The 21,135-nt window shown below is 37.5% G+C and overlaps 2 protein-coding genes, 1 long non-coding RNA gene and 1 pseudogene across 3 annotated transcripts; all 4 read right to left on the bottom strand.

Moving 5' to 3' along the window:
- Positions 1 to 103: 103 nt before the first annotated feature.
- On the bottom strand, positions 104 to 5,845 carry LOC113336870 (basic helix-loop-helix protein A-like). The gene is made up of 7 exons (XM_026582563.1): positions 5,107 to 5,845; positions 4,692 to 4,946; positions 3,065 to 3,161; positions 2,875 to 2,946; positions 2,145 to 2,703; positions 599 to 1,527; positions 104 to 487 (listed from the first exon to the last, which is right to left on the bottom strand). Exons 1-7 carry the CDS (start codon positions 5,217 to 5,219, stop codon positions 410 to 412), a joined length of 2,103 nt encoding a protein of 700 aa, XP_026438348.1. The 5' UTR covers positions 5,220 to 5,845; the 3' UTR covers positions 104 to 409.
- Positions 5,846 to 8,530: 2,685 nt separating this feature from the next.
- On the bottom strand, positions 8,531 to 12,032 carry LOC113336677 (peroxiredoxin-2F, mitochondrial-like). Its single transcript, XM_026582320.1, has 5 exons — positions 11,729 to 12,032; positions 11,594 to 11,623; positions 11,338 to 11,496; positions 9,592 to 9,686; positions 8,531 to 8,893 (listed from the first exon to the last, which is right to left on the bottom strand). Exons 1-5 carry the CDS (start codon positions 11,927 to 11,929, stop codon positions 8,788 to 8,790), a joined length of 591 nt encoding a protein of 196 aa, XP_026438105.1. The 5' UTR covers positions 11,930 to 12,032; the 3' UTR covers positions 8,531 to 8,787.
- Positions 12,033 to 13,779: 1,747 nt separating this feature from the next.
- On the bottom strand, positions 13,780 to 21,073 carry LOC113336939 (annotated as a pseudogene).
- Positions 17,734 to 19,516, bottom strand: LOC113336940. Its single transcript, XR_003354060.1, has 3 exons — positions 19,427 to 19,516; positions 18,870 to 18,970; positions 17,734 to 17,868 (listed from the first exon to the last, which is right to left on the bottom strand). It is a non-coding gene; the product is annotated as an uncharacterized LOC113336940 (long non-coding RNA).
- Positions 21,074 to 21,135: the final 62 nt, after the last annotated feature.

Here is a 21,135-nt window from a genome sequence, read left to right as displayed (position 1 = left end):
ATTAGAATACAAAAGAAACGACTTTACTATTCCATCGGTAGAACATCTATCCGATTTAAAAACGAATATCGACTTTACTATTCTACCAGCAAGACATCTATCCAATTTAAAATTGAATGTTTAATCGATGGTTATACAATCTAAAAAGGCACGGAATTTTAATCAAACACATTTCAAGTCATAAATCATATGGCATTATGATAGCTTTCTGTACGAAGCTAAATAAATTTCCTTACTTATTGGCCATTGCAACTTGAGAAGTCATTAGCCATCGGTGAGCATATACATCTATATGATCTAAGGTTTTAGATCTGCAATAAGCTAGGAAATTTAATGCTTCTTGTTTCTTTCGTCTGTAATTTGACGAAAGATCACATAACTTATGTATAATGTAGTGACTACTAGCTAGCTAGTGAGATAAGACTTGATGTATTGCCTTCTTAACTTCCATAATTGTTGGCTTCTTTCCAATATAATTCTCTTTCACCTGCAACAAAAATAAAAGCGAGCAACATTTAGGTGCCTTGGAGTTGTACTTTTGGCTCAGAAAAACTAGCCAAACTACAGAAGCTGCAGAGTTGAGTATAAGTAGTAATACCTTAGCTCTCAACTCGGCAACGAAAATGCCGTTGCTCGAAGAGGATTGAACGGCCGTGATTTCTAAGCGAAGATCTCGAAGCGTCTGCATGATCTCTAGGAGTATCCCTTCTTTGTACAAGCACCTCAATTCCAATAATGCATCGGATTCGATGATTGACACCTGAACGATGTTACCAATAACCAGCGGTCCTTCAAGCACCTTAGCTTTTGCACCAGCATTCCCTTCTACAATTCTCAATTTCCTCTTTTCGGATCCGGGGAACCCGATCGGATCATGAACCATTTGATTAGAACCACCACCACTAGTGACATTGAACCCGACCATATTTTTCATTCTTTGATCAATATCCGATTGATTCTTCAATTCTAATTCTTGTATCTTCTTCTTGAGCTGTTTAACATACTCGATGGTATCCCCAAGTATAGAAGCTTTGTCCATTTTCGTGACGAACGGGACTAACGATCGCAAAACGATAAACCGTTCGTTCAATTTTTCGCGCCGTCTTCTCTCAGCGAGTACATGATTTGCACTCAAATCTTCTGCCGAGGCACCTTTCCGTAACTTGTTCTGTCCCTGTTCGCTACCATCTCTTGATCTTGTACAACTCTCATCCCGGCTTTTGTTATGTAAATACGGTACGTGAAACAAGATGTATTTGAGCCGCCATTGTGGTGGCGACGATGTGACGTCCAAAGGTGGTGGTAAATGAAGGAGATGATTATTTTGACTACTCCATTTTGCAAATGCTGATTGCGATGTTGTTGACGATGACGAAGAAGATGATAGTGTGTATCCGATGTAGCCTCCTCCTAGTGCTGCTGTTGGTGTGTAATCTGGCCATTGATTTGGATTTTGTTGAAGAATTGTTGAGACTGTTTGCGAGTAGTGGCTGTCCTCATGAATTAACTCTTCATTCTGAGGGGTGTCTGCATAAAATAAAATACAAGTTTGTTATCAATATTCAATAATAAGTCTTCCACACGCTAAAAAGAAAGTAACCATAGCGACTGACAAAGTTGGTCTGCTAATGGTACAGCCCAAATTATTAGTGGTCAAAATCATAAAAGGACAGGACCATCCCAGCTCTGTCATGGTGTCAACTCCGGTCAGATGAATCAGTAAAGACGTTGGAATAGATATCTATGACTAGGTTTGAACATCCGCCTGATCTCGGATTAGACGTTCGTCACCATCTCTTTTTCTTCGATTTGACTTCTAGAAATAAAAGTTCACTCCCCGTGAAACAAATGGACGGTTGTCAGTTAGAAAAGGACGGTTGTCAGTTAGAAAATTTTGACTTCTACAAGACCGCATATGCATGTCATGCTCAGATCTAACCCTTACTCTGATCTCTACAAAAGGACGGTTGTCAGTTAGAAAATTTTGACTTTCAGTTAGCTGGGCATCATTTAGATCTGATGTAACGGGAGTGTACGAATCTTTCGTATGATGCTGATCAGCTGACACTACCCAAGGGCCTCAAGATTGTCTTTAATGTAGAACTATGTTGTATCGTAACAAAATCCACAGAAAAATAACTAACCTGAATTTGGTATCTGAAGATCGCCGCCACTGATTAACTGATCAGCTGACCATTTACGACCCGACTCAGATCCGTGGGTTATATCAAACATTCTCACTTCCGGGTCTAAATTATTGTTAGAAACATCATCAGGCGAGCCAATCCGAATATCTTCAGACATTTCATGCTGAACTAATTCACTTCTTTCAGCTGTTGTTGTAACTAAACCTTCAATCATCGGGTCACATAAATGGATCGGGTCTTGCATAACTACTGCTGTTGCAGCTGCATCCGCATAACTGTTACGACCCGTTTCAGCTTGTGAATCTGATTCCGACCCATTTTCTTCGTCCTCTTCATCCTCTTCTTCTTCCTCCTCCTCATCGTCAGAATGGGGAATCGGGTGGGCTGCGGAATACATTGCAGAGAGTAACCCTGGTGTAGAATTGAAGTTGAATTGTTCTGAAGAAGTAGATGCCGGGTTTGATGTTGAGTGTTCCGAACGGGCAGGTGTTGGTTGGTGTCTATAATCTGTGAAGAATCCCTTCACATATTGGATCAATCCAAGGTCTTCTTGTACCTATATATTACATGAATGCCGTGTTAGTCCATCATAAACTGAAATTATCAACACATTTAAACTGTAGCAAATACAACATGAAACCCATAATATGTCGGTAATAAAAATTTAGAAAAATTATTGATGATTCTGAAAAGTATTGCAACCAGACAAAATAGTGGATGAACTCACTCGATCTGTTGTGCCGAATTCAATAATGCCGTCGAGGAGGGGAATGCATAATACCGTTTGTATATGAGCACTCTACAGGAGTAATCAATCGTGCCCCATGAAACCAAGATAACTGAAACGTTAGTACATAATTCCGATTGCTTCGACTAACAATTAATTAAGAGAATTAAGATTATATATATATATATACCTTGGCAAGAATTGCTCTGCTGAAAATCTTGCTTTCAGTTTCATTTGCGCCGGTAAGCCAAATATGTTGTTGCCTTGTATATGCTTTTCCTGGTAGCCTGCAAGTAAAATGAGATCCGGCATCAGTTCATCATAAGTGCTAATGCCAGGTATTTACATTAACATGAAATCAGTCGGTAAAAATGAAGCCAGTAATGAATTTCGAATTCAAAGGTAAATAACGTCTTTTTTAATCGGCCAGTAAATAACTGTAGAGATATATTAAATGACTGTAATGTCGGGACTGAAAATTCTCTTGGTTTTCTCGATCACTTGAACATGTGAGTACGGTTAAAGACTAAACAACCACCATATACAACACACTTAATAAATGTTCTACGACAATAATTTAATGTTATTAGAAGAGTACATAGCAATCATTTCTCAGCGCATTAACTACTCATGGAAAGAAACTTGCTCAGTTTCCTTGATTTAGCAAGAGTACGATAGCAGCAATGACTTTACTTAACGCAATTGCGTACTATTGAGGGTTATGTTGTGGCCCGGGAGCCATAAACCAAGGGCAGTAGAGGAACTTGGTGATGATTGATAAACCAAAGTCGTTACACTAATTAATCAAACTATTGATTAGAAAGCAGAAGGCACAAAAAGTGAAGTTTCAATTCAAACAGCGGCGGAGCAAAGATGGTGGCCATGAGTTTCTCCCAATAACCACGGTGGGACGAACTAGGCTGCAAAGAGATTACATTTTAGTTTTGAAGCATTTAGCACCCTAGAGGTCTATGCTAGGGTGCTTTGAATTATAGATGTCAACTAGAAGAATGAACCAAAAATGAACCTTGGATGTGATAGCAGAGAATAAAAGTGATAGGCATTTGCTACCTAACTAAATAAAACACTTGATATGCTCTAAGAAATTTTCTATGTAAAATTTGAAAACAAAAATAAAGTTATGGCACAGGGTAGGCTTTAAATAAACCTAAACAGTTATCCTAAGATACACTCCACTTAGAGCTAGAAACTCCCCTGATAAGGATTTAATGGAGTTATACCCAAATTCAAAAAGAAACACAAATCAGAAGCCTACCATGTAAACTCATCAGTTTGATTTGAAGTGTCAAATATGAACAGACCTTATAGAGTATGTTTAGATACATCTTTATATGATGACAGTATATACCGAAAAAGAAAGAAATTAAAGCAAAAATGAATATTATATGATTTGAATATATCTTTGAATATATATGGATGGATGCACTTTATAGAGAATGTTTAGTTTTCAGTACACACCAAAAACATAAGGATAATCTTACTTACTAGCTAGCAAGCTTTAAGAGAGGAGAAGACTGGTTGGTATGAAGATATGAGAAAATCTTAATTAATTCCTTCATTTCTAAGACACTATGTCCCTACAATATGCATTCTCTCTATTAAACATTTCAAGAAAGTGAGGAGAATCTAAAGGAACAACGGAAACGATTAACAAAGCACTAAAAGATATATAAAGAATGAGGAAACCATGATTAGTAACGACTTATAAAGTAATTAATTATTGATTAAAAAAAAAGAAGAAGAAGAAGATGTTCAACTGTCAGAAGAAGAAGATGTTTGAGAGTGTAAGTACATACCCTACACCAGGTGGAAACGAGAAAGAAACAGACATGAGATAAAACCACTCGGATTCCGTCAAGTCTTCGGGTGATAACGCAGCACAAGGTCGACGAGTGGGTTGATTTGTTTCTTCGGCCGATAACGATTCGTATAGTTCTCTAAGTTGTTGGCTTCTTTGTAGTGATGCTTCTTCTGTACTAACTTCAACTGGTTGAACTGTTTTTCTTGTCTTTATTGCTCCATTGTAGTAACCATCCCCCCATACTAAGATTCTGCTGATAGAAAAATATCATTCATTACTTGTTTGTTGTACTAGATTATCAGTTAGTACTAGCTAGTACCTCAGAGAAGCAGAGAGAACAAAAAAGAAAGAAAAGAAATCAGAAATATCTGTTGAGTAATTCATGGTGAAATGAAGCAGCAGCTACTAACCCTTGTTGAGGACAGACTTGCCAAAAGAGACTGTAAGTCCATTGAACAGCTTGAACAGCTGACTGTAACATTGTCTGTAACCGACTATTTGGTGGTTGATGAGCTACAGCCATGGTTGTTGCTGATGAACAAATGGCCTAACTAGCTTAACTCCACCAACACTAGATCTTCACTCTTCTCTCTTGTTGTTCATACATATTTAATGGTCTCTTATCCGTTTGTCAATCTTTTCTCGTTTGATTCTAAATGTTTATTCTTATATTATGTATAGGTATATATGGTTGAAGAAGAGAAAAGAGATAAATGGTGCCCACAATCTAATGATGAACCCAAGCCAGTACTAGTTGTGCAAAGCCAATTATTTATAGTAGGATCAAAAGATAGCAGCAGTATGCACAAATGGATTCTGTGTGGACAAAATCTGAACAAACCCTTTTCCAAAAAAGAAAAGCAGCAGCTTGATTTCACTTTTAGTTTAATACTGTAAGGAAAAAAAAATTAAAGAAAGAGATAAAGAAGAAGAGTGTTTTGTGGTGAAGAACCTAAAAAAAGTTTACCAAGGGATTTGTATGGTTGAGAGACTTTGAGAGGAGGAGGAGGAGGATTATTAGCTAGTAATATTGCACTACTGCATGGTTGTTATAGGCTTATAGCTAGACTATCTAGTGTAAGCATGCAGTTGGTAAAGACATTAGCAATAAGATTTATAATTACTCCTACTTACTTACTAGTACGAAAGGGAGAGGGAAAGAGACATATATATGAGAGATTATAGATGGGTTAGAGAGAACATATATAGATAGAGAGAATTGTGGGTGCGTTGTTGTGGTTCTTGACTAGTTGTTCCACCAGACAGCCATTTTGGAAATTTTCTTTTTCTCTATCATTCTTGTTGAGTATTGGCTATATATTTCCTCGTGCTTAGCTCTTTGAGAACGATGCCCATCAATGCACGAATTGCGTTTCAAAGAGAAAGAGGATGAGTTTTTTTTTTTTTCCTGTAAATAATAATAATAATTTTTTATTTTGGCACATGAGGTGAAAAATGTAGTATATATAAATGAGATTGAACCTCTGATCTTCTTGTTGAGCATTAACGAAATCTCTGACCAACTAGAGCACTCATAGACTTTTAGTTGTAAGTACGAGGAATAGAGGGTTCAACTCCAACCAGTCATGCGTAGTCTCCAATTAATTGCACAATGAAGTTGCTACGTTGTATTCAAAAGTAGATGCATTGTATTATAGTATAATAATGAACACCAATAAATGTACTGTTAGGTAAGCTACATACAGATACTGGAGTAGAAGACTTCTAGTTTCGTGGAACAGAATTTTAAGGTGAGGTAAGAATTCTTGGTTATCTCCTGTAAGAACACTCACAAGGTAATGTATTAGAGTACATAACAGTATCCTTACAGTCGCAAAATCTTTCGGATTGGCTCCATGCACCTGTTTGGTAGTGTTGCGACTTGCACCAACAAATACTGATGTGACTTGGCTTGACCGTAATATGACTCGACCGTACAGTGTTTCTCCACGCACAGCTAACCAATGGACAACACATTTACCTCTACCATTTAGAAATGGGTCCTCTGTAAAGCTAGTATATTGGGTACACACCCTCCTTTCCTTGACCCTTTGACTGACTTGGTTACCCTGTGTTTGAATGGTGGGTCAAAAATATTAACCTTTTCTTTTCTTTATCCATCCTTTCGTTATCTCCCTTGTCTCTGCTGCATAGAAGAGATTGATAGTTGAAACTCTCTAATGCAAACCAAAAGCCATCTTTTTCAAAAGAAGTCACCTGTCACGTCCTTCTACATTCGCAAAATCGTTAAGAGTTAAATATCTACCAGCACCAACAGAAACGGGAAATTTTTCTATTTTTTTTTCTTCTTCGGGAAGTTCTGGCTTTATAAGCACTTTAAATCCGGATTAACGATAAAAATAAATTTATGCTACACTTTTCATATTTAAATTGTTCAACGGTCACGTTAAGGCCCTCTTCGGTCCGGTCCCCTGGCATTGATAAAAAAAAAGGCTATGTTGTTATACTTTGTCCTTGGCACGTCAAAGGAAAAGAAAGTATAAACACGACGAGTACTTTACAATAGCATTTCAAGTACTCCACATTACCCGAGTCTGAATGCATTCGTTGTTTTGTGTTTGTTCTATTTTTTAACTTTAACTTTCCCCCAATGTTGTTGTATATATACACCACCTTGAAGGGCTTTCTAGCTTGTCCACATTACCTTTGGACAACGGCTTTTATGGTTGTCGTTGATTACACACTTTTGGTCTCGACTCTTTTTAAGAATCTTTGACTTGGATGTGTGATCCACTGTACAATGCAAGTTCCGCACAACACTAATTCCGTCTTAGGCTTTCTACGCTTTAGACAACAGTGTTTAGCATTTAATTTTTTTGCACTTGCTTTCGCTAGCTTTCCTAAGAAAATTCAATCAGGAAGACTGTAACTTAAAGGTTGAACCCTGATATCTACGCCAACTTTAGACAGGCATGAGGCATATGTTTTTCTAACAAGGACCACATCACTGGGCAGGCCTGGAATAATAGAGGCACTGTGTTCAGTCGACAACAATTACTTATCACTGAAACATGACCATTGTGTCACATTAACACCATACCATTGCTGTAACTATTACCTAGTTTCTAAATCAACCTTACCAACCGTTCTTGGGTAAAAAAAAAAAGGATACAGACCCAAATCCATGTCAGATATATCAACTAAACATATCGTTATCTATCGGTATCGCTCCAACCGAAAATAAGGTCCCCAAGGACCCCAAACATAAAATATAAATGACACTTTTCCCTCTTACACAATTGACCCCGCCACATTGAAGTTTGATTGTTTGTTTGCACCCAATAATAACTCAATCTCAAACAAAAAAGACTCTGACAATATAATATTTTAATCAAAGATAACAGGAGAATCCACTATGATTTGGTTTCTGAGGTTGACACTGCCTTTTAAGCTTGATTCAAGCTTAGAGTTGAAGATTGAAGAGACAAAATGAAAGTCCCACATCAAGACTGCAACGCTAATCCAAATTTAACCAATAACTAGAACACAGTATACAGGGAGAGCTGTATTACACATACAAGCCCTGGGGAAATGAGAGACACAAAAACCTGGACCAGATTCCACCCACACATTGCAACGTGCAAATTAGTATGAATAAAACAAACCCAGACATCATGTAGTGACAAAGACATTAGAGCTGGACCGAAGGTCCAAAAGAGAAGCTTTTGATGCTTACAACTTGCAACCATTCAAACTACGTCTGCTTGTATTATTCCCTACTAAGTCAGCATTCAATATGTCTCATCGTCGTAACAGACATTCAAGATTCATTTAATTAGCTCTACCCACCATATAAGAAAGAGTAAAATAATATAGGCAGAAAAATATAAACTCACAGAAGGAGGGCATTTAAATATCAACAAAGAAAATATAATTCAGCTTTCTCAAGTCGTACTATTCAAAGACATCTAAACCTTGGAGGGTTTATAATAGCAGGAGTCACAGGAGTTGGGACATAACTCAAAACAAACAACTGCATAACTTTACACTCCATAGATAAAGATATTTTTTATTGACATTAGGTTCTTTTACCCCGGAGAAGAAAACTAATGTACTGTGGAAAAAAGGGTTCAGATCTGACCTAATATTACTTCTCCACCAGATACCTTGAAGTCAGATGGTACTTCCTCTACGTTCAGAACCTTGACTTTTCCATCTTCGACATATGCTGACCATCTGCAAAACAATGATAACAACCATCCATAAGAGGTGCATTATTTCGTAGAAGTTTAGGTCTTGACTTGGAATAAGGGTGTTAGGTAACAAATTGAATAATTATTCCCAATGATATTTTGGGGAACCAAAAGTACTGCTTCTTTGAAAGTTAGGTTTGTAATTAGTTATGACTTAGCAAAAAAAAAAAGGTTTGTAATTAGTTAGCAAGTTAGACAAGTTAGTTTGGTACATAATTACAATAAAAGCAAAGTACATGTTGAAGACTTGGTGGTGGTTATGAATTATGTTGTTAGGGAGGGGATGGTGGAGAAGAGAGACGATGGACAGGGGCCGTGAGATGATTGTAAGTAGCAACCTCATGGCTGATGGTGATGGTGTGCAATGGAAAGGTGGTGGTGTAGCAGGACCCGCAGTAGAATGGTAGGTCAGGAGGTGTGGTCATGGTGAATAGTGGAGGTGGCCACATGGGTTCGGAGATCTCTATATTTTGCTGAAGATGGCAGTGCCAGTATTAGAGTATTTGAGATAGTTTTAATGGCATGGTTAATATAGTACCACATGGTGGGTATTACTGTGAGTTCGTTGTAGGGTAAGATGGTCATTCTAGGTGGTGAGGTAAGGCAGGTCTGCGTCATGTAGCAAAAGATTACAAGAAATAGAAAGAGACAGAAAACAACAGATGTAGACTAGAAGCATACCTCTGGGAACGATGACCAAGCAAAGCAGCACATAGATCTTTCTCCAAGTTCAAGCTCTTGTGGAAGCTCCCATCCAAGTCGCCATAGAATTCAATCTAAAGCAAAATAAAAAAGTTAAGGATGTTAAATCTGTTGATTTGCGTCTATCAAGAAAATGATAATAATAACAATAAAAAAATAATAATCTGCAAAGTTATCTAAACAAACTATATATGTTACTATGTGCGTGAAGATTTTTAGCAAATGGTTAATACATCAAAACTATCCACAGAACAACTAACAATTAGCATTATTGGTCTTCACGTTACCATCACTAATTCACTGTTGAGCTAGAAATTCAAACAGCAAAGGGGTATGTTTCTTAGTGAGATCTTTCACTTTGTTCCAGTGTAGGGTAATTTTCTTATACTTGAACACTAGTGTAAAGTCCAAGCAAGCATGCTTAAGAATCAAAATTTGCACATATTGGTTATCGTTCATTCTTCCTCGCGCTACTATAATTTTTACTTGTCCTTAACATAGATATAAAGAAACATTGCCAAAGAGGCAATACATATCCACAGAATACTGTACAGCTTTGTTTTAGTGCCATCCACAAGACTTTGTATTTATTAATTACAGTGTACCTAGAGAATGTAACCCCAGAACTATGTCACAACCAGCACTAAATAGTCAAAAGACCACTGACCCTGATACTTGGTGCCATATATGTACAATGGATGAACTAAATGGAATTCAAATAGTATTGATTACAGCCGGGAGCCTGAAGATTGCCTGTCAAAATAGTAGCACACTAACTGATTCTATTATCAAGCTGATCCTGAAAAATGCAGATGGCCAGTCAAGGTAGTAGGGAAGTACATGATAATAGAATCAAATAGGTCTTGAACTTATACAGGAGATTCCAACAAAATTTGCATTGCTGGTCTCTCTAAAATTCTTCATTATTTTTGTACGTGTTCTGTATTAAACCTTTTGTATCAATCACGTCAAGTTTTCAGTTACATAAATCTTTTGGCTTGTCAATTACATTACTCAAGAGAAGTCTCTCTTTGAATAGATCAACATCAATGAAGGGATGGTTTATCTATCACACAAACTAGTTCTTGGTAGTTGATCGTTGGTATGTCTTACTTTATGCCTAGATAAGTCTTGAATTGTCAGACAAAACAAGGAGTGTCTACACATGTCTTGTAATGCGTTGAGTAAGTTAGTTCTGAAAATGTTATACATGGTTGGTTGTAGCCAGTGAGCTTACTATTGAAGAAATCTCTAAATAATCTTAGAGTATATCCAGTTAGTTAAAGACCATCCTCAACATAGGTTTGTGTACCTTCAGTTGTAAACCAAACAAGAAGAGTAACTTGGCAGTTTGAGTTTTAGTAATCACGGTTCACTACCTAATACAATGAAGTGTAGGAGCTCTGAACGAGCAAACACAATGGTCATAAATCTACAAAATGTTAATATTGTTTCCTCAAGCATATTGTCTATGGTATCAGATCTTCAAATTTTCACATATACTGTTTGGCAGGCAAGAAAAGTTCTTCAAGTACTGAACGCATATAGCACTAAGTCACCTATAATTACCATACTGAACTCAACCTGATCCTTAGATTAGAAGGGTTGGACTAAATTGTTCACCAATTGGGCGTTTCCCTAAAAGAGTTTACGTCGTAGTATTTTAGTTAGTGAACGGATAAAATGGCAAGAAAAATGATTGCATTAGATAAAATAAGGACTTACAGCATCTTTGGCACCAAGTTTGTCTGCCCATCCATTCATAACATATGGATCATTGACAGAAACACAAATCACTGAATCAATTCCTTTTGCTTTGAACTTATCAATGTTCTTCTTGTAACTAGGTACATGTTGTGCTGAACAAACACCAGTAAATGCACCCTACAAAAACAAATACAAAGATTTAACAAAACCCCTTTTATAGATCATCAAACAACAGCAATTTCCAATAAAAATTGGGGCAAATAATTGAACTTACAGGAAGCCCAAAAATGACAACTTTCTTGTCCTGCAAAAACAAAAAAAAAATGATACCCGAGTCAAAACCGATTCAGAAGAGAAAAAACGAAAACCCCAAACAGCGATAGAATTTAGAGAGATCAGAAATACAAACCTTGAAGATGTCTTTGATAGGAGTTGTAGAGAACTTAGATGAAACACCTTCATCCCAAGTTCGAGCTTTTTGTAGAGAAACATCAGAGATAGTTGAAACCAGATCAGTTCCTACAGTTACGGATGATGATGCAAATGCCCTTGTACCTAAAACCCTAATTCCATTAACTACCATTGATCTCTTCAACATCGCAGAAGCCATTGCTATAATCTCTTTCTCTAGAGCCGACTCTTTCTTTCTTTTCTCTGTAGTAATGGTTCTCACTTTTCTCTTTTCAATATTTTCAGAGTATTGAGCTACCTACTCCTAAGAGTAGGGTTGGGAACCTTAAAAGATTACACGCGTCTCGACATCCAGAGATCTTTGACCGTTGATTTCGTTAAACAAGGAGTTGTGCTTTCGATTTAACCAACTCCTCCGATTAAATATTGCCACACGGAATGATTTAGCTGCTTATTAAAAACCCTAAATGGTCAACTCCGTACGAATGTCTCTACAGGGCAAGGGTTTTGGCACGCTGGTCTAGGGTATGCGGCGGTCAATAACTGTCTCCGTCACACTTCGGCCGACATCCGGTTATTGGAATAGTGCATCCGACTCATAAAAAGTCAAGTCAATACGGCACTTCTTATGCTTGATCAAACTAGTGCCGTTTTCTGCCAAGTTCCACGTGAAGCGGCGGTCTTGCAATAAATAATGGCGAAGTTGCTTATGGGTGATTAGAACTCCAGCAGATGGGGAAGAGAGTGGAGATGGACTGGATAGAGCATGCCATGTTTTCTTGTTTAAGGATATATCACGGTAAACGTGGACAAGTTGGCAAAACAGGTCGAACAACTTGTAGAGCTTGCAAATCCAGCCCCAGTTGTGAGCACACGAACCACGTGCGTGTCCGAACGCTCACAATCAATCTTTAACATCTAAGGAGATTATGATGATGGTACCCTGGTGTTGATTCATTGGCTCAAAACCTTCGGGTTTATCATGGCCTCCTCCAACCACTCCAGGCGTGGCGTTTGTGCATCGGATATAAGTATTAAGGAAAACAAAACATATAAGCAAACACGTGCGGAGCTAAATGAATGTAAAGTGCCGAAATGTAAATAAGACCAAGGTTTACGTGGTTCAGCACTAAGGCCTACATCCACGGGATTTGTTGTTCTACTATGTTCTTCACGGTTACACGAATAGTTGAATGATTTTTGGGGTTTACATGTTTCTCTCCTCTCAGGTATTAACTTACCTTTGCTATTTCTCTCTCTCTCCTTCCCTTCCTGATGTTTTCGATCCCCCTTCCTCTTGGTGGAGATTGGGTATTTATAAGGTTAGAACGTGGGACCCATCTCTGAAGACCGTTGGAACCTTATCTTCTTGTGTCCTTGCGTCCATCGCGCGGAGGTCTGCGTTTCCCCCTTGATCCCGCAGAGGCATCCTCGCTCGTTCCACAGGTTGGTCGACACGTACACTGCTCGGAGTGTTTAATGTGGGTAGTTGAGGGGTCTGCTCGTGTCAGACAAGTGTCTTCTGCCCCTGTCAGTCCGTGTCAGCTAACTTTCTCTCCACCGTTGATCTTGGCTTCTCTTTTGGGGATGAGATAAAGTAACTCCTTGGGGTTTATTTGGTGTTTTGTGACCCATCATGTTTTGATGTTTTTGGCCTGCATGCTTTCCACGTACCTCTTTATATACACGTGTCTGATAGTGAGATATATGTGTACACACCAGTAAAATAGTCGTTCCTATTCAACCGTGATGGAAGTTTTTTCTTCGACAAGATTGAGCTGGCCGAGCCAAGCATACTGCAGAAATAATATAAGCATATTGCAGGAAATTATATCTAATGTAGATTTTGAATAATTATTGTCCCATAGATTACAGACCAAGCAGTTAAAGAACAGGATGGGTAGCTCAGTATGACGCACTGGAACTAAGAGTGTTGTATCTTCACGTCTTCTTTCCAATTAACACTAGTTGTTTCAGTAATGTACAACATGATCATGAGAAAGGCTGCCGTGCCGTCTTATCTTTATACCTTTGCAGTTAAATAATGCATTCTATTTTATACAGGGTTTTGACACTGCTAACCAGATTTCTCGGAAATTTCAACTTGTTCCTTGAGACTGCCATAAAGGGTTTCGACTAAATTCAGAAGAAACCCATCTGCTCCATGTTTTGCAATCAAAGATATAGACACTGGAAGGTTATCATATTTTCCAAGTGGTAGGCTAACCTGCAATACAGAACTAATTAACTAATGATTCCACCAGAAAATGGTAGCATGGGATATGGCTGACGATGTAAACATGAAGTATGATCATTTTAATGCTGATGATGCGAGGCGAGGCAAATTACCTGGCAAAACCCAGACACTCCAGCGACAGACAGCAAGCTAAAAGCTCTAACCCGAAATGTTTCCAGTGTACCCCCTTCAGTTAGTAGTTTTGGTGGAGGTCCAGGAACAGTGGGGATCATTAGGACCCCAAAATCCTAAAGAAGAAAGTTAGGAGAGGCATTAAGAAGACTGGAAAAAAATATGATACTAGGAATCTAAGAGACGATCCATATCCCACGGTTTATTTGTGCGTGATTCGTGCAAAACAGTTGTATCCAAAGATTAAGAACAAAATGGGTGATTCTAGCAAAGACAATTAATGGCTTCGAATTTGAGGAGTGCGATGGAATGAACCCCATGACAACAAAAGTATGAGGTGAGCGGGGCTTGAGTTTAACGGGTTACCTCAGTATGAGGTGGGGTCTTTGAGTTTAACGGGTTACCTCAAGAAGTGCAGTAAGAGCTCCATGAATTTCAGATTTCACCAAGTGACAGAGTTCAATGTTTTCATCTGTCGACCGTATGGCCTCCCAAACACGTTCTGATATTCCGGGACCTAAGTGAGGTTTGACAGTGGTGACCCAGTCTTAGTGGTTATTTTTGAACTCAAACCTATGGTTCAAAATTAAAAACTTAAAGGGAATCAATATTAAGGATATACGCAATTATATTTGTGCGCCAAACATATGTCCCTACCTCTGAAGAGACCTCATGGCAGCTGAAAGTGCTATCAAAGATGGTATATATCCTTGGTGTTTGTTACTTTTATCCATAAATTGTTCCAAACTTGGAACTCTCTCTTCAACATATTCACCTAGATTTTTATGCTGCAAAACATGGGCTGCCAGGTAGAAGTTACAAAATGACATTATTAGGAACTTCATCAAATATAAGCAAGATGTGATAACTCCTAGTGGAAAGCCGTAGTATATATAAAACGAATGACTTACACCCAAATAACTTCTTAACGGATCCAATTACGGTTTCAGTAAGTCGATTACTTGGGATATTCAGAAGCTGAAAACAGTCATCAGGAATAACAAAATGACTAGGTCGAACAGGTGCAACATCAGGTAACTGCAGTAGTACCCGTCCCACACGGTTTAATATTTTAGGATCCCTAGCAAACCATCCTGAAAAAGAAAATTCACCAGGTAAACTATAAAGGTAATGTTTAAAGAGTTCGATGACCAATTTTGATTACTTACCAACGGTATCAAAGCTTTGTGCCATTGGAATAACACCAACTTTGGAAACAACTCCATGTGAAGGTCGAAACCCCAAAATTCCGCAGTATGATGCAGGTACTCTTACACTACCTCCTGTATCAGTACCTAATTCAAGAAATATATAAGAAAAAGGTCTTCACATTTTGCGGTGCAACAGATTAAAAAATTAAAATTGGAGTGGTTAACAACAGAAAGCCACAGGTAAAGATCACCCATTCATTTCTCATTACATATAACTTGAACGGAATAGTTGAAACCAATCAAAGACACCAAGAATTTAAAACTACATTCGGCTGCACTTAAACAACTGAATTAAACATCTACTCTAGGCAATGTGGGACATTACACAATGTCATACTGTATTACCATGTAGAAAATGTATATAATGTTCTTTACATTGATAAGAATAGGTTACCTAATGAAAAATCCACTAGCTCAGCAGCAACAGCCACAGCAGAACCACTGGAAGATCCTCCAGGTACCCGATCTCGAGCACATGGGTTATTGGGTGTTCCATAATGTACGTTTTCTCCATTTATACTGCAAAAGTTGATAAAATTTGTTGAAAAGAAAGACACTCAAAGTAATTGTATTATTGAAGTTACTAAATCTCCTTGAGTAAGTGATAAACATCTGTATAAACTGCATCTAATAGTTTACAATCTACCCAAAAGACTTATAAGGTTTCACAGGTGTAGCCAAGAAGCTATACTGCATGGCCGGAGGATTACACCTAGCACAGCCATATATGACCCCAGGTGATCAGACCATCTTCTGGGGCCTAATCCTAGTTCATAAGTAAATTCCCCATACTTATCCTGAATTTCATGAATTAAATTATCACGATTCCTCAATCCATAGACATAATATCAAACAAGTTGAGTTCATATTTGGACCTGTAAGCCATCTCATCCATGACAGTTGTACCAACACATGTAGCACCACCTGACAAGAGACTCAAAACCGCCGGAGCTGTTGATGTTGCAACTGAATGAGTTCTTATCCAGTCCGGATTACCAACCCAGTAACATATCCTTCCACATCAAATCTATGTTAAACAAAAAAAAAGAATTTCAGAAAAAAATGAAATAAAACCCCTGACGGTTTGGTCCTGAGCCCATATAGTTATTTATAGTAGGGTCCAATCGGATTTTTCTTTTATCTGGAGGTCCAAAATTAATTGAAAACATTGAAATGACCATAATACCCTCTACTATCAAACGAGTGCGTGTCTACACCCTTATTATATTGGGTACATATCCGCTGCACTGCTTACAAATTTGAGTACACATAGCTTATATACTTATAAATTCGAGTACATATCTTCTGCACTGTTAACTATCAAAATCAACGGCAAGAAGCTTCACTCTCTTAACTGGTTTTTCGTCCAAGTTTTACAAACCCAATCTTTGAATATTCGACCAATGTTTCCATGTTTATCTCAAGTTCTAAATCAAGCTTTTGCGTTTGCCAGACAGCCCTTGTGCACAGCCTCGAGCCAAGACTAGCAGCTACACAATACTTGGGCAGAACTGTTGCCCTCTTCACTGATTACTCGCCTCAAACTCTTGTCGAAAGTCTGGTCGAACCCTTGTGCACAGCCTCGAGCCAAGACTAGCAGCTACACAATACTTGGGCAGAACTGTTGCCCTCTTCACTGATTACTCGCCTCAAACTCTTGTCGAAAGTCTGGTCGAACCCTTGTACAACCAATGTAACCATGGCTGATAACTGCAAAAGACTTACTTGGATCTGTGAATACTGGTTGCAAAATCCCTTGTCTGCATTTTTAACATCTCCTACATCTGACATACTAAGCTGGTCGCAGCTAATCTTGAAACTGTGAAGAAATGCTCTTTCCGGCCTTTCTACAAACAACCTGTGTGCAGTTTGCTTATATACAGTTCTGAGCTTGATGTTGAATCCTAAGCTCTTTCAATCTCCTTCCCTGCGACAATAATTAAATTACACAAGCATCCACATTTCTAATTCATTCAAAACTCAGAAACATTCATCATCACTTATCATCATAACGGCAGCAACTTGTCTTCTTTTCACTGCCTTCTCTTGGCAGCAAAACGACTTCAAAATCAAACCAAACTCTCCAAAATTGAATACCCAATCTTTATTTCCTTCTCAGCTTCGAGATCCCAGTCCTGATCTCCCTTGATCTTCACTCCAATCAATGACAGACAACAACTATTTCCCAACTGGTTTCTCGGTATTAATCTCTCACTCTGTCGTGTTGTTCTGAGCTTCTGGATCACGCCTTTCCTCCTCAAACACGACCACAAGAACCGTGACTAGCTGCTGGTCGACTTTTTTGGACAACGGTGAACTCTTGGCAGCATCTCTTCGTATTTTGGTTGTAGACTGAGATGAAATGAGCGGAACTGGTCGAGTGTATTAGGACCTAGCTTTGTTGTTGCTGCGTATAATACTGGCCCTTATCACAGCAGGTGGCTACCCCGATTAATAAGTGTGACTGCCTTGGCTTCAAATCCATTAGCACCTAGCGTAGCCAAAATGATGAATTATGCCTCTTCTCCTCTTCTTTCATGTAACATGACTCCAAAATGCCTGCAAAATAAAACAAACGTATTATACAAAAATAAAAGAGAAATAACTAAGAAAATCATAAAAAATTGACATTCAAAAGATGTATTTAAGGCACTTATCACCCATTACCAATGAAAACTCTTAAAACGTGTAGGCGTTTAGCAAACCATACCAACTAACGAAGAGTAATAGTCCTGCAAAATGTTTTCCAGTCTATAAATGATGTACTCAATTTCTTGACAGTACATCTGCACTCAATTTATTCGGTCCTTTCTTTTTTGAAGGCAACAAATAACTATTTCTTGACAGTACTTATACACCCAATTTATTGACAGTACATCTGCACTCAATTTATCCGGTCCTTTCTTTTTCGAAGGCAACAAATAACTATTTCTTGACAGTACTTATACACCCAATTTATTGACAGTATACCTACACTCAGTTCATGTTTTACATCTACAAAAATCATTCTTGAATAAACTCAATTCATACTGTATAATCCAAAAAAAATCGTTCTCGAACCGACACATAAACTGCTTAATAAGACAATTCCATCAGCAACCCAAAAAGATCATATAACCAATGGATAATGCTAAGAAACAAAATTCTTACTTTCACACCATGACAGTGATTGCGTTACAAAACACAACTAATTCTATCTAAACCTACGTGTAATGCTAAGAAAGGCAAGTCTTCGTTTCACAACTATCAGTACATATTGGATGCACCCATATTTTCAGTGGATTTTAAACATAATAACACGGATTTAATGTTAAGAAAAATATGTACAGGATCCTATCAACGTCCCCATAATGAACAATACTTCACTTAGTCCAACTTGGGTAATTATAGAGTGAATATACTTAAAAATTGAAACTAAAATCGTTATGGGTTGTCCAGCGGATATACGACGGTGCTGGTATACTAAGAGAAAAAGGTATAGCAAGGAGATAAACTGTTTATTAGTTGTTCTTTTTTGGTATTCTTCTATGCGAAAAAAGAAACTTAAGAAAGAGTCTTACGTAGTTGTGTTGATAAGGTGTACCAATCTCTGCTTGTAAGAATGACTTTATGCAACCATATCAACTAGCACGTCTTGTTGAGCCCCCTGCTAAGTGACCAACTGAGATGATCAAAAAATGTATAAAAACTCCAAGCGGATTACTTGGTTATGCTTAGTGCAGAATAATAGTTATGGAGCAAAAAACCAGCAGCTACTGTAATGTTCTATGAAGTGTAAACTGTGATTTTTACAGAGTGCAACATTTATACACTGATTTCTCGTCAGTGTAGCGTATATAAACTGAATTTTCAGCAGTACAGCATATACGCACTGCCAAATTATACCAAATGAAGCTGCAAAAACCTTCTACAATACTTATTTGGGAATAATACAATACATTCATTATGGACTCCATCAAACTCACTAAAAATGCATGAGAATGCAATACATGCATTACACACTCTCATCAAAACATACTAAAAATGTATGAGAATGCAGTACATACATTATGCACACCCATTAAAACACACTTCATACTTAACAAGATTACATAAACAAGAATATCGAAACACTTACATGTTTGCATTATATCGTCCCAAGAACTTCACCGGAGTTTGATCCTTCAGAGAAAGGACGCAACCATCAGGAAATTCAGGAAATCCCATTATACGCCACGGCCACCACGATCCATTCCGACGCCTAACCCGAACTAAACTACCAACAGACAATCGTTCTTCTTCGACCTATATCCACTAGACGGATTCAAAAACTAAAAATCAACTGCATATCAAAACAAGTAATGAATATAACAAAAGCAAAACAATTCTTTTTCAGTACGCCATATATGCACTGCTGGATTCTTTTGCAGCACTACATATATAGCATATTGATATAAACAGTACATCATATATGCACTGCTGGATCACACCCAAAATCAACTGAAAATAGAATCAACTATAAAAGAATAATCAGAATAAAAAACTTAAGAGCTACCTACCTGAATCATGTTAGTCTCTAGATCCGAATAAGAACAGAGCATGAATCCAACGACAAAGGCCTGCACCAAATTAAAAGAAAGACATATACCAATGCTGATTCATTAGATTATCAAACTGATACTTATTTTTTTTTACACAAAGCACACACATATACACAAAATTTAGATGTTACACATTTTATAGACATACAACGACCGTATTATATTCAGTACATCACATATGTACTCCTGATTGTGAAATTAAAACAACAAGAAAAAGTATGATTTTAACCGGGAAAAATATAATCTACCAAAAACGGAAAATTATCTCAAATTGACAATCCACCCAATCAAAATAATATCAATTACAAAAACATATTCATAAACGAGAAAAATTCAAAACAAAGAGATGGATTTTACACATCTTAAACATATACACCAATTATAATACCATCAGTACGACATATATGTACTACCGGATCCTGCAACCACGGATCTACAATCAAACATCAACAACTCAGATCTATATAACCAATCTTTAACTAAAATCACCGAGAAAGGAAATGAGATTACAGATCTAAAAACTAATTGTGAATCGAGTTAGGAATTCAAAGTGAATTTAGTGCTATTAGGGTTTTTGAAACCATAGATTTTTCTGTAAATTCTTATCCACACTGATAAATCAAGGATTACGACCGAATTAAACAATCAAAATAGATGAAACTTATCTTGTTTGTTGGATTTTATTGATGATTCATTCAATAAAACTCGTCGGTGATGCTTTCAAATGAAGTTTCTTCGATCTTCAACGCAGAGCTGGAGTCGTGGAAAGAGAAAATGAAAATAAAAATGAAAATCTCTGTGACTGATTTAGTCTTATCGTTATTATGTATGAAAGGTAATCCAAACATTTATCGAATATATTTTCCTAGTTTCGCACGTGTACAGGACCAAGTGATAAAAAATTGGGTCCATTTTTCTTCTTTCTTTTAATTATGGACCTCTGGTTATTGGGCTTTAGTGGATGGACCTGCCACTAACTAAGAACATTATAATAGGATCTATAGGTAATTCCTACTTATAACAATTGTATGAAATTCTGAATAAAAAGTGTCAATTGAAATGTACATTTCTTTGACAGTGAAAGTTAAACCATTTAGAGGAAGGGTCTGAGGAGATGGATTCGGTGAAGGACGTATCAAGAATTTCTGCGTGAAAGCACCAAATTCTACTAAGGTTTTATCCATTTCTACTTCTACTTCCGAGTTTCGTATCAGTGGGAATAAATAAGAGAGAAACTGTGCTGGAT

Source organism: Papaver somniferum, unplaced genomic scaffold, assembly GCF_003573695.1.
Source record: "Papaver somniferum cultivar HN1 unplaced genomic scaffold, ASM357369v1 unplaced-scaffold_154, whole genome shotgun sequence".
Lineage (NCBI taxonomy): Eukaryota > Viridiplantae > Streptophyta > Magnoliopsida > Ranunculales > Papaveraceae > Papaver > Papaver somniferum.
This window is presented reverse-complemented; position numbering and strand designations above follow the sequence as displayed.